This window comes from Neophocaena asiaeorientalis, unplaced genomic scaffold (genome assembly GCF_003031525.2).
Source record: "Neophocaena asiaeorientalis asiaeorientalis breed wild unplaced genomic scaffold, Neophocaena_asiaeorientalis_V1.1 scaffold265, whole genome shotgun sequence".
Classification (NCBI taxonomy): domain Eukaryota; kingdom Metazoa; phylum Chordata; class Mammalia; order Artiodactyla; family Phocoenidae; genus Neophocaena; species Neophocaena asiaeorientalis.
The window spans coordinates 2,153,107-2,178,004 of NW_020172172.1; the positions used below are offsets into that span (position 1 = coordinate 2,153,107).

Below are 24,898 nucleotides of genomic sequence, written 5' to 3' on the forward strand. Positions count from 1 at the left end.
ACCGTGGAAAAACTGTCTACCACGAAACTGGTCCCTGGTGCCAAAAAGGTTGGGGACTGCTGCATAATGGCTGCCACCCATTAAATAAAAATGTATAAAATATTCTACATTACTCAAATATGAGCAAGTGTATGTAAACCCCTTCTTTAAAAAGTTTAGTAGGTAATAAATGCACATATTTTTAAAAGGAAAAAATATACAAAAAATATGTAACAAATTAATATGCCTCTCATCCCTGTCCTCCAAGCAGTCAATTCTTCTTCCCAGAAGCACCCACTATTACTAGTTTCTTGTGCATCCTTCTGCAAGTATTTTAAGGGTATAAAGCAAGTATGTATGTATCCATTTTATTTTTTTACAGTAGTGGTAGCATACTGTGTACACCGTTCAGCACATTCCTTTTTTCACTTGGTGGTAAATCCTGGAGATCATTCCAATGAGTACTTGCAGCTCTACGTCTATTCCATCATATGGCTGTCACACAGTTTCACTAACTGGTACACCCTTAACAGACACTTAAGTTATCTGGAATTCTTTGTTATCATTGTTGATGGTTTAAAAAAGAGATTCCATATAACTTACAGTGCATACCCCTGTATACAGATATAAATGTGTTTGTAGGACAAATTCCTAGAAATGGAGGTAATAGATTAAAGGAAATATGCGTTACTAAATTTTGACAGATATTTTGTCAAAAAGCCCCTAAAGACAATATATGTGAAGGCTCATTTCTCTATACCCTCACGAAAAGTATATCACAAAACTTTAATCTTTGCTGGTCTGACAGGTGTTTAGGATTTTAATGTTTATTTCTCTTAATACAAGTGAGTATTACTCTCACTTATTACAAGTGAGATCAAGCCATTTGTATTTCATTTCTTGAGAGTGGCCTGTTCACTGCAGAACCTTTGAAGAACCAAAAAATTCTGGGGACAACTTAACATACTTCTGTGGGCCCTTTTTTTTTCAAAGAAATAAAATTTTACTTATGAAAAATGACTTTCAATTGGAATGGTCACTGCAAAAGAAAATCCTCTGTTTGTAACTGATAGAATTTTAAAAGATAATCTCAAAATTGAAACAACAAAATTGTAAAAATTTAAAATCTCCTTAGACTACTCCCACAAACCCTCCCCCAGTCTCTAGTTTGAGATAGACTAGTTTTGCCAGAAACTTTTAGGCAGAAGATCATCCAGGCCCATTTTTACCAACTATTTTACCCTTTCCATTTCTTGCCACATTTTTTCTTTCTCATAGAGCTTGTGAGCTCTGGCTTGCATTTTGCTACTTCCTATTTTTACGCACATTCTATTTTGTATTTGTATATTTGTATTTTGTGTGGTATCTTTCTATTTTGATTAACCTTCCCGTCCTAGGAAAACTCACTGGTTACATCTGTTAAGTTGAAGAAAACCTTTTCCAACAAGCTTTTGATCACGAAGTCTAATCACAACCTCTATATTCCATAAACCCTCAGTACTGAACAAATACGGTATTTTATGTATATATGAATATGTATGCATGCTAGTTTTGTGTGTTAGTGTAAAAGTTTTCTATTTTATTTACTTGTGAGTTTATTCCGTCTTCCACCTAAACTGAGATTCTCGAAGTTTCTTCATTCTTATCTATCTCATTTTATCAAATAAAATCTGCTTGATGGTCCAAGTAGCCAAAGCTACATTAGATGCTGTGCTACCACTGTGCTCTCTCAATTTTATTTACCCCATGCCAAACTAACCTTAGTTGCTTCTGCTGGCTTAATTTCATCACAATTTCTATTAGATGATTTGACTTACTAGGGGAAATAATCTTTATTGTCTTGGTTTGGAGCCACGGTTGTCGGCACATGCAAAGATAGAGTTATGCAGACTGCAATCAGGATTTCCCCGTCTCAGCAGCTGAAGCTTGGGCTCTGAAGCTGGACTGTCTGGGATTAAATCCGGCCTCCACTCCTTACTTGTTATGTCATTTTGGGCAAGCTGCTTACTGTCTCTGACAACATTTTCTTATCAATAATATGGGGATTGTAATAATTCCAAACTCATAGGGTTTCTATGAAGATTAATTGAGATAATCAGGTAAAGCATCTATACAGTGCTTAGGCCAAAGTAAGAACTAACTTTTCAGCAAAGGTTCACACAGTTTCTTCTTTAAAGCTAGGTTACCATTCTCCTTTCATTTTATATAACAACCTTTCCTCCCCGCATGATCACTAGGGGTTTAGACCAAATTATCACCCACAATTCAGTTACCTCAACTGTACTTGAGGTAACTACAAAACCAAGAATTTATAACAAGCTTAACAAATTATTTCATGCTGGCATATATGAGAACTTACCCCTTAATACCCAAATGGCACCATCTAGGCTTCCACTTTTTAGAAAAATTTCTGCTGCAATATTCACAATTTGACATCTCGGTGCTAACTTCTCAGGCCCTGTAAGTCCTTTTAAACTTGTAAAATGTATTTTTAATTCATATAGTTTATCTAAGACCTTCCTTCCCTAGAGTTAAAAAAAAAAAGACAAAAAAACCCACTGAGTATCAATCATTAAGGGTATTATAAAGGTACAAAGTCACTGATAATTATATAGAAGTCAATTATGCAATTTGAATAATTCTAGACTGATGGTTGTCAAACTGCTCTAAGACTCTCTCCTTAAGCCCTTTCCTGCTCAGCCACAAAGATGGAAAGGGAAGGTGAGCAAGCAGGGCTTTGTCTCATTAACCACGCCCACCACTGGGCCCCCTTTCTTCAGTTCTCCTTTCATCTGTTTTATTCACTGAGCCTCCTCTAAAGATTTCATTTGGCAAAAGGATTTCATGCCTTAATGTGGAAAGCTACCCATCATATGTTTTTGCTCTTCTTCTGTTGATCACCCTGAGATCCAGGAGGGAAAGTCAATGAAAAGATTATTTCATATGAAATTTAGATAAAGAATGATAGAAAATGATAGAAAAAAGGGGGGGGGGATAAAATTGTTGTCTGAAAATTGTTTTTTTGAGTCAATAGGCTAATTATTTCACATTGTCTACATAAAGGCTGTCTCTAGGGTGGACATCAGAAATTGGACATGTGTTATTATTTTACACCAAGGTCAGCAAAATTTTTCCATTAAAAGTCAGACAGTAAATGCTTTAGGCTTTGCAGGTCACATTTGGTCAGCTGCATATTCTTTTTGGTTGTTTTTAAATTTCTAAATCTTTAAAAATGTAAAAAACATTCTTAGCTCATGAGCTGTATAAAAACAGGCTGTGGGCCAGATCTGGCTTTCGGTTTTCAGACTCTTGTTTTATATTATATTACATGCTATTTTGAGTCAGATGCATATTATGATGTCAAAGTACTTTCAATCTGACTGTATAAATGAGTGCATTTTTCAAGGGATACCTTAAGTTTAATTTCAATGGTTTTACTTTTATGTTCAAAATGGAACGTTTCATTAAAAAATTCATGCTAAGTAAGATAATAAAATACTCATTCTAAATAAGATAGTTAACATTTAAAATTAAAATACAGGCATTGGGACTTCTCTGGTGGTACAGTGGTTAAGACTCTGTGCTTCCACTGCAGGGGGCACGGGTTCAATCCATGGTCTGGGAACTAAGATCCCACATGCCGCACAGCACGGCCAGGAAAAAAAAAAAAGAAAAGAAAAGGGCACAAATTCACCAACTGCTTATATCCTAAATAAAAATAACCAAATAAAGGGGACTTCCCTGACGGTCCAGTAGTTAAGACTTCGCCTTTCAATGCAGGGGGTGCGGGTTTGATGCATCATGGCCAAAAAAACAAAATAAAACAGAAGCAATATTGTAACAAATTCAATAAAGACTTTAAAAATGTTCCATATCAAAAACAAATCTTTAAAAAGAAACCAAATAAAATTAAAACATACTCTAAAATTTCAGCAAAATCAGTCTGAGTTTTAAAAAAGAGTCTTCTAACTAGGTAGTCCTCAAATTCTCAAGCATTAAATACCCAAGAAATTAATGCTATGATAGACTTTAAGCTAGAATGTGAGAGCGGAGCCAAGGTACATTTTGTCCATCCCAGGCCTACCACACAATAAGTGCTAAACCGCTCAGAAGACGTTGGAGACTGGAGACCTTCTGTACAATGATTATTTAAAAATTATTTTCTTTTAAAAAATTCATGAATTTTGTATGTGTACCTGAGTGACCATGTCCTTAAATATTATTTCAATTGTGAAATAACCTCTTTATAAAAAGAAGGAATAAAATATACATTTTAATAGTTGATTCAATAGTAACCCCACTCTCAACCAACCATCTTACTCTCCATCCCTCAGCACTTCTCCCTATTTTGGATTTTTCTGTCCTTTACTTTACTTAACTTTATTGAATCTATAACTCCACCACCACCTCAGGGAAATCTAAACAATGACAGCACAATATGGTCTAGAATCACTACACCACTTCTATGGTGAGCTAAGCCTCAAAGGTAGACATGAAGATATATGGTATACAGTATTCCAGAGCATCCTAAGAAGTGATTTTAAAAGAGTTCTGTTAATTGTTAGTATCTCGGGTTCATCTTAAGAGAGAGCTTCCAAAATTATAATACTACCAATACTCAGGAGCTGGCAAAATAAATTCTGAATTGAAAGGTGCTTCAAATAAATACGATATTTAGCACAGCTTCCTAAGTGTTCCTTATACTGAGATTCTTCATAGTAGTCATAGATATTCTTCTCATGCCATCTCCTTTCCGTATTTGCCTAATATACCACCTAATAATTCACTTATTGTGTAAGTTTCAATTTGCCACCCGTAATGATTATTAGCAAATTTTTAGCAAATTATTAGCAAAATTTCAGGGTTAACCTATATTCTGCTCAAAAATTTTAAACTAACACTCTATATACCAAGCCAAAATAAAATTTAGTGAAGTACCTTGGACCACTGCAACAGCTTGTGGTAGAAGTACATAGCACTGATTCCAATTCTTCCCAGCAAAGTTTTATCTACTTCACTGTTTTGTGGATCTTTGCTAACTGAAACACAAAGTAGGTATATGGAAGAAAGTGAAACAGTCCCTTAGAATGATGGAAAAGGCAAATTTAATATGGAATTAGTGATATTACCACAAAGACCAGGTATCAGCAAACTATAGCCCATGGGCCAAATCTGGCCTGTGGCCTGTTTTTGTACAGCCTGTTGAGATTCTAAGAATGGTTTTTATTTTTAAAGGGTTGTTTGAAAAGAAAACTGTGTGACACAGATTATATACTGTGCGTGCAAGGCCTAAAATCTGGTCCTTTACAGAGTTTGCCGACCCTGACAGAGAATATAGCAGTGAAGAGCTGATGTAAAAAGAAAGGTCTCAAAAATATACGAATTTTGTTGACGTGGCAATAGTGAAGATAGTAACAACTTAATGATTCAAAAATTCAGATGCTCCACTACAATTTCTTAGCAATAGTTTTACCAATCTGAATGAAAAGAAAAATAAGAACATGAAACATCTGATATTCTATTGACCTTTTATCATTATAATCTAATTTAACAATAAATAGATGGAAAAATTTATAAAAAGAAGGAAAAGTATCTAAAAACTGCAGTGTTAACTTATCTCCAACATGGAGACTATTAAGAGCTTTATATGTTATGAACATTGTACCAGTCAATCCATCAATCAATAATAAAGAACACTGTATCACCCTAACACACAATACTCAGACAAAAACAGTGACATTTACTTGTTTCAGCGAATTCACAAAATGGAACACCTGGTCTCTCTTCTTTACAGTCTTTTGTCAGTGTTTCAGCAATACAAGCACAAAATCTCTGGAAATCTGCAAATTTTTCACAGCCCAGTTTTATGTTAATGTATAAAGTTCCCAATTTGGTCCAGTCACCTTTTTCTTTATAATGCTATGAGAATTATTAAAAACAAAACAAAAAATGCAAGTTGTCATTTATGCAAACATATCATGGGGTAGGCACATGCAGGCATTAGATATACAGAAATTAATAAGACAATCTCTGCAAACCTTATAAACTTACTGACAAGTGTTACAACAGCAGTAACATGTTACTGTACAATTTGCTTTTCTGTCCATAGCAATGGCTCTATAAGTTCCAGGTGTCAACATACACTTGTTTTAATTATCTAGCTCCTAATGTACTTAATGATGTCACCCTCAAACCTGAACTACACAGTGGAGATAGATTTAAGGAAAACAGATGATTAGCAGCATGATTTGAGCTACTTCCACAGCAATACACTATTTTACTACTTTTAGAGATTGCATTTTACAGTTAGTTGGCCATTTATGATTTGCAGCCCACACATAATTTTGGGCATTACATTTCTTCTACAAAAGTCGCTACAAGGTAAATTTCAGTAAACTTACTATCTTCCTATTATTTTCAATTCTAAACTAAGAAAGTTTCCCATGCCAACAAAAAATTGTTTCAAGGATATAAATTCTAATTTAGACTAGATCAACAATTACTAGAATGAGTACAAAAATGATCTTAAATTAAAAAGTACAGTCATCCTGAAAGTCCTCTATTTCCTATTCAGACTTTAAATGCTTGGAGAGTGCACAATGACCTTGGCTTTACCCTGTCATGTCACATACTGCAGCCACCTATGGATCTCGACAAGAAAGCCAAGTCATTTGTGCACTGAGGGAGTCTGCCTAGTGACAAGAATTAAAGGCTAAGCTATAGATTATTATAGCTTAACATAAGTCAATTTTAAACTGAACTATTTCTAGAATTATTTTTAGAACAGTTCACGACTCTAGAAATTATGTTTGCATTTCAAAGTATTAACCTGCAAAAAATTAAACTTCTTTTCCTTCTTTTCTCTGTGTAACAGCCGCATTGTAAAACTTTTCTAAAACTGGGTTACTATCCAAAGTTTCTTTGTTGTTACTGGTTTTCGGAGATCCCAGAAATTTATTTAAAAGATAAGCAACATACCTCTATTTCATTCAAGGCTGACTCTAAATCACACTTCCAGTTCTTTATAAACTGCCTCATCTGTAACCTTTAACAATAAAAAAGGGTTAATTATGTTCATCACCCAAAAAGTCAATATTGCTCCTAATTCATTTGTTCTATAAATTATACCTAAGAGACTGGAGAAAGAGAAATATACTATAAAAATTATTCAGCGCTGAAGAAAATGGCAACTGCACAGATACCTAACTTATACTATTTCCTCCTAAACCACAGGCAACAAGGAGGAAAAAGCAAATTCCACATGAAATCATACCTTCATCCTAACTTGAAGACAGAGAATGTCAAAACTTTAAGATAATTGTGATTAAAAAGAGAAAAAAATTAAATCTCAGCACTTGATCTCTACTGCTCCCACTTCACTCTCACTGGTCCATAAGGATTTGTGGCAAGCAAATACTGACCAAAACAAAACAAAGCAAACAAACAAAAATATTTGTAGGGGAGAATCAAAAAGGGAAACTACCAGAGGGACCTAACATTGATTAAGAACTACAATTACAAAGACAAAGTCCACACTAAATTTGAAAATGCTAAGAAAAAAACTGTCTGGGTATATTAGAACACAAACCACACAGAAGGAACTTAGAAGTTTTGTATGATTTAAAGAAAGTGATCTGTGAAATGTATAGATAGCTTCTGGGAAAGAAAAAAAAAGACAAAAGTGAAAGGAGAAGCACACTGGCAACTGGGAAGAGGAGAAGAAGAAAAGGAGAAAAGAGGAGGGTTCCATTAAACTAAGAATAGTGTGTGACAGCCAACTATGGGGTCAATTTTGGTAATTAGTCCCGATGCTTTATAAATTATTCCAGAGCATTAAAAAGGAAGAACAAGTTCCTAATTTTTATCCATTCATCTGTCAGTGGTCATTTAGGTAGCTTCCATGTCTTGGCTATTGTAAATGGTGCTGCTATGAACACTGGGGTGCATGTTTCTTTTTGAATTACAGTTTTTGTCTTTTCTGGATATATGCCCAGGGATGGGATTGCTGGATCATATGGCAACTCTATTTTCAGCTTTTTAAGGAATCTCCATACTGTTCACCATAGTGGCTGTACCAATTTACATTCCTACCAACAGTGTAGGAAGGTTCCCTTTTCTCCACACCCTCTCCAGCATTTATTATTTGTAGACTTTTTGATGATGGCCATTCTGACCGGTGTGAGGTGATACCTCATTGTAATTTTGACTTGCATTTCTCTAATAATTAGCGATATTGAGCATCTTTTCAGGTTGGCCATCTGTATGTCTCCTTTGGAGAAATGTCTATTTAGGTCTTCTGCCCAGTTTTTGATTGGGTTGTTTGGTTTTTTGATATTGAGTTGTATGAGCTGTTTATATATTTTGGAAGTTAAGCCCTTGTCGGTTGCATCGTTTACAAATATTTTCTCCCTGTCTGTAGGTTGTCTTTTGTTTATGGTTTCCTTTGCTGTACAAAAGCTTTTAAGTTTCATTAGGCCCCATTTGTTTATTTTTGCTTTTATTTCTTTTGCCTGGGGAGACTGACCTAAGAAAATATTGCTACGTTTTATGTCAGAAAATGTTTTGCCTATGTTCTCTTCTAGGATTTTTATGGTGTCATTATATCTAGGTCTTTAAACCATTTTGAGTTTATTTTGTATATGGTGTGAGGGAATGTTCTAACTTTACTGATTTAAATATATGAAGTTGTCCAGCTTTCCCAACACCACTTGTTGAAATGACTGTCTTTTCTCCATTGAATATTCTTGCCTCCTTTGTTGAAGATTAACTGATTAACTGTGTGTGGGTTTATTTCTGGGCTCTCTATTCTGTTCCATTGATCAGCATGTCTGTTTTTGTGCCAGTACCATACAGTTTTGATTACTGTGGCTTTGTAGTATTGTCCGAAGTCTGGGAGGGCTCTGCCTCCAGCTTTGTCCTTTTTCCTCTGGATTGCTTTGGGAATTCTGGGTCTTTTGTGATTCCATATAAATTTTAGGATTATTTGTTTTAGTTCTGTGAAAAATGTCATGGGTAATTTGATAGGGATACCATTAAATCTGTAGATTGCTTTGGGTAGGATGGTCATTTTAACAATATTAATTCTTCCAATCCAAGAGCAGTAGCATTGTTTTAAGTTACAAAATATTGGGGACAACTTAAATACCCATCACTGATTGAATAACCTAAAGTATATCCATAAAATGGAGTACTCTGCATGGTTTAAAAGATGACGAATTTCTCTATGGACTGATTTAGATTGATTTCCAGGATATACTGTCTGAGCAAAAAAAAGCAAATTAAAAAAAAAGAGCATTATTTTCTACACTATATGTAATAAAGAAGTAGATATAAGAAAATACATACACATCTGCTCATTATAAGAGGATAAAACTGAAAGACTGTTTACCTCCAGTATGTAGGTGGAAAAGGGGTAGAGAGAAGGATGAAATGGAAACGGTGGAGCAGGAGTAAACTGGAGTAACATTTCTCATTGCATCTTTTTAGTACAGCATTGACTGTTAGAATAGACAGCAATTTTTCACATACTTCCCTAAATAATTCAAACCAACTAGGACGTGGGATAACTGAAAATATAATACAAACAGTAATAAATAAACGTAAATGGTCTACAAATGAATAATCACATTGAATGGGCATAGGAAAAAGAAAGAACTAGACAAAATAACTTAGGAAGCAATATTTTGGCTGAATACTATAATAACCTTATACTAAAAATTTACTAAATTTTTTTCTCACAGAGGTATGGGTTAGCAGTTCTGAAACTACTTTTTGTGGATCTTAAGACTGAATAAATGAGCAAATATATTGTAGATAATGAGAGTCAGGTTTCTCACTGTTGGAGAAAGAATTTATAAATATGAAAAAGGGATGGCTAGGATGAACCTGTAGTGCTGGATTAGAATCAAGCTATCAGTATGTACTCATGTTTTTTGTAATATATATAAAAATAGAGAAGTAAATATATATATCTTATGTGTGTATGTATGTTGTGTATACATACATATATTTCCTAGCCCTGTCCACTGAGAAGACCTGGCTGCAATGATACTCTAGCAGCAATGAACACATTCAGGTCTTGGTTTTGAAATACCATTCTCTAATAAAAGGAACCAGAGCTCCTTGAAGAAATGGTTGCTGCCAATGTTGGAGCAGGGAAAAGAGAAGATGAGACTTAACTCTGTGGCTTCAAATTACACAAAAGTGGTAGAAAAACAAAAAAAAAAAAATGATGAAAGGATGTAGGAACAAACCTGAAGGGATTCCCAAAGGTCAAATTTGGAACAATTTGAGCAACAAAATAAATAACTATATTATTAGATTATAAGTAACCCATAGAATAAAATAAATAGCCATGAGTTCACATTGACATAAATTTTGAATAAGTAAATAAATGGAGAAGGGACAGCTCTTCTTTACTGAAAAATTCCAATTAATAAATGTAGAAAAGGGAGGAACTTCCCTGGTGGCGCAGTGGTTAAGACTCCACACTCCCAATGCAGGGGGCCTGGGTTCGACCTCTGGTCAGGGAACTAGATTCCACACGCATGCTGCAACTAAGAGTTCGCATGCCACAACTAAGGAGCTGGTGAGCTGCAACTAAGGAGCCCACCTGCCACAACTAAGACCTGGTGTGACCAAATAAATAAATATTTTTAAAACCCCCCAGCAATAATAGCTATTTAAAAAAAAGGAAGCATGCTATTTAAAAATAAATAAATAAATGTAGAAAAGGGACTTTCTTGGTGGTCCAGTGTCTAAGACGCACCACTCCCAATGCAGGGGGCCTGGGTTCGATCCCTGGTCAGGGAACTAGATCCTGCATGCCGCAACTAAAGATCCTGTGTGCCACAACTAAGGCCCAGTGCAGCCAAATAAATAAATAAAATTTTTTTAATGTAGAAAAAAATGGGGAAAATACAAAATCACCATTGGGTAAATACCAAAGTAGTAACCTGTAGTAAAGAGCCATTGAAGAATACTAAAATTAATGTATGAAGTTTTCAAGAGAAACAGCATAATACATAATGCTAAAGTCTCTTCCCCAAGATATTTATTCATTACAATAGGACAAAGAGTAACTTTACAGTGTAGAAACTTGGCAGATAATCTTTTTAACTAAGTGATAAAGGTTAACTTAACCAGTAATAAGATATACTGAAACATGTGCATCCTACGACAGTGCAATATGATCTGTAGTGAGTTAATGGATTTATACCAAAATTAATTTCCTAGTTTTGATATTGGCACTATTATTATGCAGGATGTTAACATGAAAGGAAGCTAGATGACGGGAACATGGGAATTCGCCACACTAATTTTTGCAAAATTTCTGTAAATCTAAGATTATTTCAAAATACAATTTTTAAAGTCAGTAAATGTATATTAACAAATTTCCTAGATTATATACACACCTAAATTTTCACTGATGTCCTGAATATAAATGTCAGAATTCTTTGTAGTAGCCTTATCCACTGAAAGTGAAAGCCTTTCAAATGAACTACAGCTAACTAAAAATTATAATCAAAATCAAAAGAATGTCCATTAAAATTCATTTCCCTGTCTAGAAACGGGTAATTATTTCAAAGAACATCAGAAGATATAAATTCAAATATAAAATAATAAATACTAAATTTTGTTTTCCTTCTGCCTTGGGGCTGGGTCCATATCCCCAACCATGATCCACACCTCTTAGCTACCCAGAGTTATTTTTAAATTTTCTCCTTCACTAATAAATAGGTCACCAATGTTAATACCTCCGAAAAAATACAAGATAACTGTTTTGAAGCAAGCACACAGGAAGGCGGAGAGTGCATAAGGATACAATTTTCAAACTTAGGGGTTACCAAATAAATTGTCATAATTTTCATGTGCAACATAAATAGTATTAACTATCACTAAAGGAATTTTAAAAAATCATAGAACCTGAAGAACTCAAATGTGCCTTAAATGCTGGTGTTTGAAGGGAAGTAGTATAATTAGAGCTGAAATTCCCTAACTGCACTATGGCATCCAGAGCACTAGAGCAAATTCACAGGGGCTCCTCAGGTTATTTTAAATTTTCAAGCGACATCTGTCAGACACTGTCAAACTGTTATTAACTTGTTTGGATTTAACTACTTAATAAATGGTACTGTTCATGTATTTATTTTGGCGTCTGGACACTGTGAACCAAGAAAGTTTGGAAACCTCTGTACTAGAGGATAATAAGAAATGAGATAAAAACAACTGTGGAAGCTCCTCTGAAGGAGGGAGCTTTCTGGGCACTCTCAAGGACTTTGGAGGTTGATATCATTTGCACTTTATCAAATCTGATTTTGTTAAAAAGTTACAGTTCATTTAAATACTTAAAATTTGTATACTTTTCTCTATGTATGTGACAGCATAATAAAAATTTTTATAGAAGTCATGGCTTTCCTTTTTCTCAATACAGGTATATTATGGTACTACTCTTACAATTAGTACAGGGTTGGTTTTTTTTTAAGGCCTTTGGAGGCCCATAAACTGAATAGAGAAAGTGAACAAGTAAGAGAAAGAATGAAGGAGAAGGCTTCCCTGGTGGCTCAGTGGTTAAGAATCCACCTGCCAATGCAGGGGACACGGGTTCGAGCCGTGGTCTGGGAAGATCCCACATGCTGTGGAGCAACTAAGCCCGTGCGCCACAACTACTAAGCCTGTGCTCCATAGCCCGCAAGCCATAACTCCTGAAGCCCAGGCACCTAGAGCCCATGCTCTGCAACAAGAGAAGCCACCGCAATGAGAAGCCCACGCACCACAACAAACAGTAGCCCCCGCTCACCGCAACTAGAGAAAGCCTGCGCGCAGCAACAAAGACCCAACACAGCCATCGATCAATCAATCAATAAAAAGAATGAAGGAGAGACATTAAAGTATTTTATTTAATGTGGCAAGAAGTGAGAGAGAAAAAAGAATTAAAGTAATTCGTATACACATAAGAGAGTGCATTAAGTAGAATCAAGTAAGTTGTGAAACAGAGCAAGGGAGACTCTACATTTGATCTGCCAGGCACTGAGATGAAATCAGGTACTGAAAAAGATCTGGTGAGGCTGGCCAGGAGAGTTGGCTAGAAGCAGCTGATGACAATGTGACTAGGCCATAGCCAAAAGAAGGAGAAGGGCTTACGGTGAGCATATGAACAAAAATAAGTGCTTTGCCTTCATCCTTTTTAAGTCCCCACCAAAATACATATATTTTAGTCCTAATTATAGTGATTCTTCTTACCTGGATTTCATTTCCAGAACTTCAGTTATTTCTTGCTTGGAAGCCTGTACTTGGTATAAAAGCTTAATAATATAGTTAAAGTGTTCTGGGTCAAGTACCATCCCAGCTTCAACAAGCTGTAGAAGAGGGAAAACAGTAGTCATTCTCATAAAAATATGAGAGTCAAAACCAATGTGTGTGGAGAAAAATGAGACTGATGGAAGAAGTGAAACATGGAGACAAACAGAATCAAAATTCATTTTAAAACTTTGAAGCATATTTTTCTTCAAATATTTGAGAACCACAATAAGACTGCTTACATCAAGAATTTAAAGCAAAAATGAAAATAATACTTTTGAATGCAAACTTGTATATTCTTCCTGTTCTCCAAGTTATCTCAACCACTTTATCAGCTGTACCTCATTTGGTACTCATTCTGTCTTTTAGTAAGTATAGCACTGGTGGTTGTACTGTATCCCTGATGATAAAATTCCTGAGAGGTATTAAACTGAGGTTTTCTACAATGACTCCAGGTGAGCAGTAATTTCTTTTTATTTTTTAGTTTTAAATGTATCTATGTATCTACCAGTTTTGTTGAGATATAACTGACATGCAGCACTGTGTAAGTTTAAGGTGCACAGCATAATGATTTGACTTACACACATCACGAAAAGATTACAGTAATTTGAGTGAACATCCATCATCTCAGATACATACAAAATAAAAGAAAAAAATTTGTTTCCTTGTGATGAGAGCTCTCAGGATTTACTCTCTTAGAACTTTCATAGAGAACACACAGCTGTGTTCATTCTATTCCTCATGTTGTATAAAACATCCCTAGTTCTCATTTATCTGATAACTGGAAGTTTGTAAGTTTTGACCACCTTCATCCAATTCCCAATCCCCCCACCCCCTGCCTCTGGTAACCATAAATCTGATCTCTTTTTCTACGAGTTTGTTTTCTGAAGTATAATTAACCTACAACACTACGTTAGTTACTGGTGCACAACATGGTGATTTGATATTTCTGTACATTACAAAATGATAACCATAAGTCTAGTTACTGTCACCATACAAAGATACTACAGTATTACTGATTATATTCCCCATGCCGTACATTTCAGCCCTGTGACTCATTTGTTATGTAACTGGAAGTTTGAGTAATTCTTGATTCAAAAAATTTCCAGGCAAGTAACTTTGTCAAGCTTTGTAATATGGTACTAGAGGTATTCACTGAAATATTTGTTCATCTGCTAGAGTGGTTCCAATGCTGCTTCCTAAAGAGAATGGGTGAGAACTGGGTGTTTTCCTGCTATTAAGCCTATTCTGAAATGAATGGCTGGGTAGTACCAAATACTAGGAAATATTCAACAACAGTAAAAATTTTAATATACCTTTAAAAAGCTATAAAAAATTTTTGTTTTTCTTTTTGCTTAATGCCAAATAGAAAATTAACTCCTTGCCACCATATTCTTATCTATCTGCTTTGTTTGGTAACAATGTCCTATTTATACATTGATTTGTGTATTTACTTTTGTTATACATGACCTCAAATCTTTCTGAAAAAGAAAACTTTCTTTAATCATCCTTAATAAGTAGAGATGAGGACAGTTCACGAAGCTGAAAGAAGTCACCTCGAGTGCTTACAACTATTTAATTAAGGGGAAGCCCTTTCAGTCACTGGAGTCTGTTTATAAACCCTATTTTGGGAGAAAAAGAACATTTCTGAAAACAGAATTCCTTGGCATTAAGAATGTGAGTAAAAGGCAATTTAAGAGTGTAAGCAGAAATCATTATTTTCTTGGTTATTCAGTATTAGAGAATAAAAGGGATAAAATGAAATCATACCTTGCAAAAGATATCAATTAAAGCAGGTACAGCATTCCTTAATTTCATAGTTGCCACACACTCAAATGTTTTTAGTAATATTTTCAGAGCAGGCTGGATAAAACAAAAAAATTACACTCATTTTCATGTCTTCTTTCAGTACACTTTAAGTTTCTCAAATTCGTTTATGCTGAAAAACACAAGTGTTCTCTACGAAGTATTCAACCAACAGAAATGTAACTGCTCAATTATACAAACAAGAAATATAACAGATAAATTAACTTAAAGTATTAGAAAAATATATTTTCAGGTTACTTACCAGCATTTTAAACATTATGCTGAGGCTCATGACCTGAAATACTTCTCTCAGTAAACAATGTTTGAGTAAAGAATTGAGAAGGTTATTTAGCACTTGTAGATCAAAGTGTATTCCCGGAGGGAACTTTCTGTAGTACGCCATAAACGTGTTTACTAAAAAGGAAGAAGTATATGTTAAAGTTATTTGCTGCTTTTAAGATATTCATCTTTCCTAAATTAGACAATCTTTCCATATTTAAAGATCAAGTAGTATAAATTCATTTTCTTAAAAGGTACACTTCCAGTATCAGAAATACTTGATGAAAATAAATTAAAGCAAAAGTTAATGGCAATAACATGTTAACCAGGATGTTAGGCACTAGACTGGGAGCTAACTTATATGCTATCCACAAACAACAGGGCCAAACTGCCTCATACATAATGGTCTAAATACGAACTCCTAAGGAGCCACACTCCCATGGAGACTTTAGGCAGTGGCCTGTTTAGGGGTGGATGCAGACAATTTTGACATATACCCCTTCTTGCTGTTTTAACCCCCACCAACATGTTGACCCTGGGGATATTTTTATTCCAATTTATGATATGAACATTCTACCAAAAATTATAACATTTCCTTTGAGAAAGTAGCTTCCTAACGGACACTTGGGTTGCTTCACATTTTACTGTGAATAATGCTGCTACAAACATGGGTGTACAAATACCTTTTGAGACCCTGCTGTCAATTCTTTTGTGTATATGTCAAGAGAAGAATTGCTGGGCCATACAGTAACTCTATTTTTAATTTTTTGAGGAACTGTCATACTGTTTTTCCACAGTGTCTGTACTATTTTACATTCCTGCCGATAGGGTACAAGGGTTCCACTTTCTCCACACCCTCACTAACACTTGTTGTTTTCTGTTTTTTTCGATAGTGGTCATCCTAATGGGTGTAAGGTGGTACCTCAATGTAGTTTTGATTTGCATTTCCCTTAGGATTGGTGATACTGAGCATCTTTTTACATGCTTATTGGCCATTTGTGTATCTTTGGAGAAATGTCTTTTGAAGTACTTTGCCTATTTTTTTTTTTTTTTTTTTTTACTTTGCCTATTTTTGAATCAGGTTTTGTTGTTGAGTTTTAGAGGTTCTCTGTATATTCTGGATACCAATCCTTTATCAGATATATGATTTACAAATACTTTCTCCCATTCTGTGGGCTGCTGTTTTATCTTGCTGATATTGTCTCTTAATGAACGAAATTTTAAATTTTTCATGAAGTTCAATTTGTCTATTTTTTCTTTGTTCCCATTGTCTTTGGTGTCATATCCAAGAAATCACTGCCAAATCCAATGTGTGATGCTTTTGTCCTTGCGCTTTCTTCTGAGTTTTATTGTTGTAGGTCTTACATTAAGGTCTTTAATCAATTTTGAACTAATTTTTGTATATAGTGTTAGATAAGGGCCCAATTTTATTCTTTTGCTTGTGGATATTTAGTTTTCCCAGCACTAAAAAACTATCCTTTCACTAGTGAATGATCTTGGCATCCTTCTCAAAAATCATTTGACCATATATGTGAGGCTTTATATTCCAGCTGTCTATTCTAGTCCATTGGTTTATATGTCTGTCTTTATGCCAGTACCACACTGTTTTGATTACTATAGCTCTGCAGTAAGTTTTCAAGATAGGAAGTATGAGTCCTCCAGGTTTTTTCTTTTTCAAGATTATTTCGGGATTCCTTGGGGATCACTTGGGAAGTAATGACATTTTTTTTTTTTGCGGTACGCAGGCCTCTCACTGTGTGGCCTCTCCCGTTGTGGAGCACAGGCTCCGGACGTGCAGGCTCAGCAGCCATGGCTCACGGGCCCAGCTGCTCCGCGGCATGTGGGATCTTCCCGGACCGGGGCACGAACATGTGTCCCCTGCATTGGCAGGTGGACCCTCAGCCACTGCGCCACCAGGGAAGCCCAGTTTTTGCTTTATGTATTTTGATCGTCTGTCATTAGGTATAAACGTTTATACTGCTGCTATACTGAACCTTTCATTACTATATATAATGTCCTTCTTTGTCTCTTGTAACCTTTTTTGATTTAAAGTCTATTCTGTCTAATATTAGTATAGCCACTCCTGCTCTCTTCTGGTTACTATTTGTGTAGAATATTTTTTCCATCATTTCACTTTCAATCTATTTGCCTTTGGCTCTAGTGAAAATTTTGTAGACAGCATGTAATTGGATAATGTGTTTTTATTCATTCTGCCAATCTGTGTCTTTTGAATGGAGAATTTAAACCATTTACTTTTTTTTTTTTTTTTTTTTTGGGGAAACCCGTGTCCCCTGCATCGGCAGGCAGACTCTCAACCACTGCGCCACCAGGGAAGCCCTAATCCATTTACTTTTAAAGTAATTACTGATAATGAAGGACTTACTTCTGATTTTGCTATTTGTTTTCTGTATGTCTCATAGCTTTTTTGTCCCTCATTTCCTGCGTTACTCTCTTCTTTTGTGTTTAGCTGATTTTTTGAGTGAGTTTTAACTCCTTTTTCATTTCCTTTTGTGCATATTCTATAGCTATTGAGGTTACCATGGGATTTATACCAGCTTAACTTCAACAATATACAAAAACTCTGCTTCTTTACAGCTCCATCCCCACCCCTTTCAGTTGCTAAGGTAACAAATTACATTTTTATATACTGTGTGCCCGAAAACATTAATTAACAGTTCTTTCAAATGCATCAGTCTCTTAAATAATATGGAAAAGAGGATTTGGAGTTACCAGTCAAATTTACAATAATACTAGTTTTTACACTAATAATATACTTTTCTTTAAAGGTATTAGTTTCTTAAATCATGTAAAAACCAGAAAGTACAGTACAAACCATTGTTACAATAATACTAGCTTTTATAACTACCCACGTATTTACTTTTATTGAGATCCTTATTTCTCCATATGACCTCAGGTTACTGTCTCATGCCCTTTCATTTCACTTTGCAGGCCCCCCTTGAGCATTTCTTGAAGGGCAGGTCTAAAGAAAACAAATTCTCTCAGCTTTTGTTTATCCGGGAATGTCGTATCAGTAATTTATCCCTCAATTCTGAAGGACAGTTTTGCTAGATATAGGATTCTCGGTTGACAGATATTTTCTTGTAGCACTTTGAATATATTGGCCTACTGCCTTCTGGCCTCCAAAGTTTCTGATGAGAAATCTGCTTATAATCATATTGAGGATCCCTTGTATGTGATAATTTGCTTCTCTCTTGCTGCTTTCAAGATCCTCTCTTTGCCTCTGGCTTTTGAAAGTTTGATTAAAACGTGTCTTGGTGTGTGTCTCTTTGAGTTCATCTTAGAGTTTGCTGAGCTTCTTGGATATTTATATTTACAACTTTCATCAAATTTGGGAAGTTTTCAGCCATTATTTGCTCAATATTCTCTCTACCCTTTTCTCTTTCTCTTCTCCTTCTGAGACTTCCACAATGTTCTGTTTCATGATGTTCCTCAGGCTGTATTCACTTTTCTTCAAACATTTTTCTTTCTGTCCCTCAGACCTGATAATTTCCACTCTCCTATCTTCAAGTTATCTGATTCTTTTGCCTGCTCAAATCTGCCTTTGAATCCCTCTAGTGAATTTTTCATTTCAGTTATTGTATTTTTCAACTCCAGAATTTTTCTGGTTTCTTTTTAGGTTTCCTATCACTCTGATATTTCCATTTTGTTCACACATTATTTTCTTGACTTTCCCCACATCTTCTTTAGTTCTTCAAGCAACTTTAAGACAAATGTTTTAAAATCACTGTCTAATTTATCTGCCATCAGGTCTTTTACAAGGATAGTTTCTGTTGATTTATTTTTTCCTTTGAATAGGCCATATTTTGCTCATTTCTTTGTATGTCATATGACTTTTTGATTGAAAAGTGGGCATTTGAATCCAATAATGTGGTAACTCTGGAGCTCAGAATACATATATTTTAAAATATTTGAAGCTAATAGCTTTTTCAGTTTACATTTATATAAACAAATTTTTATCTTTTGTGCTTCCTTTGATTACTCTAAACCACAGAAATTATCAACTTTCCAAAAAAATCTGACTGAAAATGTTAATTCTTTTTACTGAATTACCAACATACTACAATTATTCATTTTGGTGTATGCTAAGCAGTAGTAGTTTTTCACAATGTTTTTAGTCAAACAACTTCTGGAAAAAGAATTTTATGTGGAAATTTAAATATAAAACAGATAAAAATGAACTTATGGTTAAATAGGGTAATGGGGAGTCCCACCCTCTCAGTACCTCCCCTTGTGAACTAGGTGGTCCCTGAGGCCTCTCTGTAGGGCCTGGGCGGTTAGATCTATACTTTATACCAGTGATATTCAGAGTTTCTCTTTCTAAGTTGCTATCCAGTTTTCCTAACATCATTCATAAAATGAGTCTTCCTTCCCAAACCCTATGGTCTTTCTAAACACTAAACCTCTTTATACATAATATCAAGTTTAGGGCTTCCCTGGTGGCGCAGTGGTTGAGAGTCCGCCTGCCGATGCAGGGGACACGGGTTCGTGCCCCGGTCCGGGAAGATCCCACATGCCGCGGAGCGGCTGGGCCCGTGAGCCATGGCCGCTGGGCCTGCGCGTCCGGAGCCTGTGCTCCGCAACGGGAAAGGCCACCGCAGTGAGAGGCCCGCGTACCGCAAAAAAAAAAAAAAAAAAAAAAAAAAAAATATCAAGTTTATTCTGAGCTATCTATCTGTTCTGCTGATCTAACTTTCTATTTGCACATCAAACGTAATTTATATAGGTTTTTGCCAACTTCCTGCACTTATTCTTCATTATAGGTTTTTATTTTTGTTTTCTGTATTTATTGTTTTATAACTGAATAAACATATATTTTTCCTTTTCCCATACTGGATATTCACACAACCAGAATTATGTTTTGGGGAGTTTCTCATTTTTCCCACGTCATCCTCTTTTCTTCCATATATGTTATGGAATTATTTCTGGAATATAAATGTTCATCCATATCTAACCATATGTAGCTTCTCCTCCTTGGTTATCACAACGTGTCAGGTGACAGGTATATTCCCTGTATAGGCTCCTATTACTTGTACCTTAACTACCTCCTCTTTGCTACAGCTGGATTAAGTCCAGATTACCAGTTCCCTCATATGCTTCCTCTAATCCTTAGAGGAGATGATATCACCAGCAAAACAAACTTGTCAGAGATTTTGTTTTTAGCTAGATGAGATTTTAAGCAGATGAATATGATGCTCTGTTACCATAATACTATGTGGTTTTGGTGGCTGTGTCAGGGTGACAAATGTAAAGCTTGGTCCCTTCCTCTTGGGGCTCACAATGTAGTAGGGGGAGATGGGAGCAGGGAATGGGATGAGGCTGTGGAGTCAGATAAGGGCCTAATAGAGGAGATTATCCTATTTCCTATGAGTAAACTTTGAAAGATGAATAGGTCTTTGCTATGGGGAAGTGGGATAAAAGAAAGGGATCCTGGGTAGAGACAGCAGTGCCCTCTCTATTATAACACAGCATGCCCTATTTAGGGAACTGCACAGAACGATGGATGGTGCACTGGCTACAAGGGATAGTGTAAAAAGAAAAGGGCTAATAAGTAAGGAAGATACAGTTTCTCAAAGATCCCTTCAGAAAGATTTTAAGCCAATTAATATCTTTTTTCCTGTCTTACAACTGTAAATAAAATTTCTATGTCACAAAAATATTAGTATGTGAGGGAATTACAGTGTTAGGTGGATTATACTTTTTGTATTAACCAAAATGCCACACTTATTATTAATCCTTTCTAACACCAAGAGAGCTACTCTAAGGCATTCAGTTTTCATACTCAAAAGTACTGAATTTACTTTCAAACTATTAAGACAATAGCATATTGTTTGAAACTCTTGTATTAATAAATTCATAGTAATCATTCCATTGTCTCATACCTGCACGTTGTAGCAAACAAAGCTCGTTGATACTTATATATTTCTTAAACACATCCATACAAACCTATAAAAGTCACGAAAAATGTAAAATTACCTTTTTATATTTCATAAAATCTACACAAATTTCAGTCCTATCTTTTTGCTTATTCCAATTTTTTTAAGTCAATTGAAAGCAATGGAATAAAGAAGCTGATGTTAGGTTAACTAAGATTTGAAATGTATGTTGAATTCATTACAAAAATCTTATTCAGAGAATCTCTGTCAAAGAAATAGCCTAGGAAACAGAGTCAAGATTAGCAATCAACTGGGGAAGGGAGGACTTCTTTTACTGGTATAAGGAGAAACACATGGACCAATGGATTAGAACAGAGATCCTATAAATAGACCCACTCATACACAATCAGCTGATTTATGACATGGTGATACTGCAGTGCAGTGGGGGAAAGGATGGTTTGGGGTCACCTGGAGATACACATGGGAAAAAATATGTATCTAGACCTTCTCACATCCTAAACAAAAATTAATTCTAGATGGCTTAGAGTTCTAAATGTAAATATCAGACAAGACAAGAAAACTTTTAAAGGAAAAACATAAAAGAACATCTTCATGATCTTGGCAAAGCTTTCTTGAACAGCATGTAAAAAGTCAACACCATAAAAGGGAAAAAAATATATAAGATTGGACTATATAAAGATTAATAATTTTGTTTACCAAAGACACTTTTAAAAGGGTGAAAAGTTTGACCCACCTCCTAGAGTAATGGAAATAAAAACAAAAATAAAATAGAGATTTAACTAAGCAAAAATAAATAAATAAATAAATAAATAAAATAAAAGGGTGAAAAGGCCTGTTGATGGAATGTAAATTGGTACCATTATGGAGCACAGTATGGAGGTTCCTTAAAAAACTAAATATAGAACTACCATATGATCCAGCAATCCCCCTCCTGGGCATATATCTGGAGAAAATCATAAATTGAAAAGATACATGCACCCCAACATTCACTGCAGCATTATTTACAATAGCCAAGACATGGAAGCAATCTAAATGTCCTATGGCAGAGGAGTGGATAAAGAAGATGTGGTACATATAGACAATGGAATATTACTCAGCCATAAAAAAGAATGAAATAATGCTATTTGCAGCAAGATGGATGCAACTAGAGATGATCATACTAAGTGTAGTAAGTCAGAAACAGACAAATATGCTTATATGTGGAATCTAAAAAAATGGTACAAATGAACTTATTTACAAAATAGAAATAGAGTCACAGATGTAGAAAACAAACTTACGGCTTACCAGGGGGAAAAGGGGAGGGGAAGGGATAAATTGGGAGATTGGGATTGTCATATACATACTACTATATATAAAATAGATAACTAATAAGCACCTACTGTACAGCACAGGGAACTCTACTCAATACTCTGTAATGACCTATATGTGAAAAGAATCTAAAAAAGAGTGGATATATGTATATATATATAACTGATTTACTTTGCTGTACACATGAAACTAACACAACATTCTAAATCAACTATACTCCAAAAAAAATTAAAAAAATAAAAGGGTGAAAAGGCAACTTGTAAAGTAGTAAAAGTTATCTGCAATACGTATATCCAACAAAGCATTTGTATCTAAAATATATACAGAATTCTTAAGATGGATGAGAAAAAGACAATCCTCTAGAATATAGGCAAAATATTTAGATATTTACAGCAAGGGGATATTCAAACACCTAACAAACATTTTGAAAGATGCTCAACTTCATCAATCACTAGGGAGAGTATCACTCCCCACCCACTAGAATGGCTTAAATTAAAAGGCTGATAACACCAAGAGCTGGTGAGGATGTAAAGCAACCAGAACTCTCAAACATTGCTTGGTTAGAGTGTAATTTGGTAAACCACTTTGGAAATCTGTCTGGCAGTATCTACTAAAGTTGAATATATGTAGACCCTTTGACCCAATAATTCCAGTTTTACGTATAACCCATCAGAATGTGTTCATATGTTCACCAAAAGACATGCAGAACACTACTGTATTTACCAAATTTAAAAATCACCCATCAAAAGCAGTATTTATCAAAAAAAAAAAAAAGCAGTATTTATCAACAAAAAACATTTTGATATACTCATACAATGGAATATTTAATATTATACAGCAATGAGAAAGAAGCATCTACAATTAAGTAAAAAAGTACAGATGAATCTCAAAAATGTTGAGCAAAAGCAGCCAGAAACAAAAGAATACAAATTGTATGATTCCATTTATGTAAAGCACAAAATCAGGCAAAGCTCATATATTAGGAGTTGATGAAAATCTGAATTAAAACATATGACTGAGATGGTTATTAAAACAATCTCTACTTCAAAGACTTAACATATTTTACCTTTTCATCCCCTTGCTCAGGCACGTGAGCAAACTTGCACTGTGATCGCTCACAGCCACGTAATGTATTAAAATGAAATTTGCAATATCTATGGGGTATCATCAACCCTAGGGACTTCTGGAACACCTAGAAAATTAGACAAATTCCCTTTCTGTGTTAATTGTAAAACACTTACTGCAATCAAGTGAGAAAGTATTTGAAACAATCAGAAATATTAAACATCCAAAAAAGTATCACGATAAATTGTTTGCTGACTTGATAAAAAGTAACTCCAAACAATTTATATTTTTAAAAATTATGAAAAAAATCAATTTAAAGTTATTTGTCTGAATTTCTGCAATTTCCTTTAGTGTAAAACTTTTATATTTCATCAAAGTTACTACCATTTTACTTTACGTGGTTTTAAAAGTTTATACTTTCCCTCCTCCTTCTCATGTGCCTGCCCTTTTAACTTGTATAAAAAGTTAATTCTGTAATAATATGCATATTTCAGATGCATTTATTAGAACCAAAAATCTCCTTAGCTTTTCTGATTACTGGAAAAAGGCAATGAGTGAAAGCTTTTTACAACAGGCTTTTCCTATCAACTGCTTTATATCACTAGCTTTCTCCTTCATCACAGGGAACTATTCATCCTGTATTTTCTGTTTTGGATATCCCATCCCCCACCCTCTGCCTTAAACCTGTTATACTGTTTGTGAATATCCTCTGAATCGCTACCCATTTTCTGTCCCTTACCACCAACCCCCATTTAAAATCCATAAAATGTCCAGAACTGCTTAAATGATGATAGGGAAATTAATCAGAAAGCCCCAAAGCACAAGCTTATAAGATTATTATTATTTTTTTTAATGGGGCGCTTACCCCTATAGTTTTTTCCCTCTTAAATATTTCACAAATTTCAGGATCCTGCGGTTTTAGAAGAGAATGTTTTCCTGGAAATCTGAAATCTAGAAATGATTAAGAATGACATTACATTCCAATATGTTACAACTTATTCCTTTCATAACAATCAAACAGATGACTACTACTATCTGCTTTAATATTTCACTTTGGACTTCTTGTGCTCAGTTCAAGGTCTGCTGCTGTGGTATGTTCCTGTGAAATATACAGTAATTTACATCTTAGGTGTTCCTTAAGGATGTCTAGATCTGAACTTAACATTTTAAACTCATTATAAGCTAAAGATGCTTTCTTAAAAGCCTTACACAGCAGAATTGAGTACTATATTCAAATGATTGTAAGT

General features: G+C 34.9%; 1 protein-coding gene across 1 annotated transcript in view; it reads right to left on the reverse strand.

Moving 5' to 3' along the window:
• Positions 1 to 24,898, reverse strand: part of TOPAZ1 (testis and ovary specific TOPAZ 1) — a 65,133-nt gene that overhangs the window by 13,169 nt on the left and 27,066 nt on the right. The window contains exons 7-16 of the mRNA XM_024756478.1: positions 24,517 to 24,602; positions 23,653 to 23,778; positions 21,264 to 21,327; positions 15,347 to 15,498; positions 15,049 to 15,141; positions 13,222 to 13,337; positions 6,958 to 7,024; positions 5,724 to 5,898; positions 4,918 to 5,018; positions 2,339 to 2,504 (exon numbers count right to left, since the gene is read on the reverse strand). Of these exons, the coding sequence (XP_024612246.1) occupies positions 2,339 to 2,504; positions 4,918 to 5,018; positions 5,724 to 5,898; positions 6,958 to 7,024; positions 13,222 to 13,337; positions 15,049 to 15,141; positions 15,347 to 15,498; positions 21,264 to 21,327; positions 23,653 to 23,778; positions 24,517 to 24,602 (1,146 nt within the window). The remainder of the gene's footprint in view (positions 1 to 2,338; positions 2,505 to 4,917; positions 5,019 to 5,723; positions 5,899 to 6,957; positions 7,025 to 13,221; positions 13,338 to 15,048; positions 15,142 to 15,346; positions 15,499 to 21,263; positions 21,328 to 23,652; positions 23,779 to 24,516; positions 24,603 to 24,898) is intronic.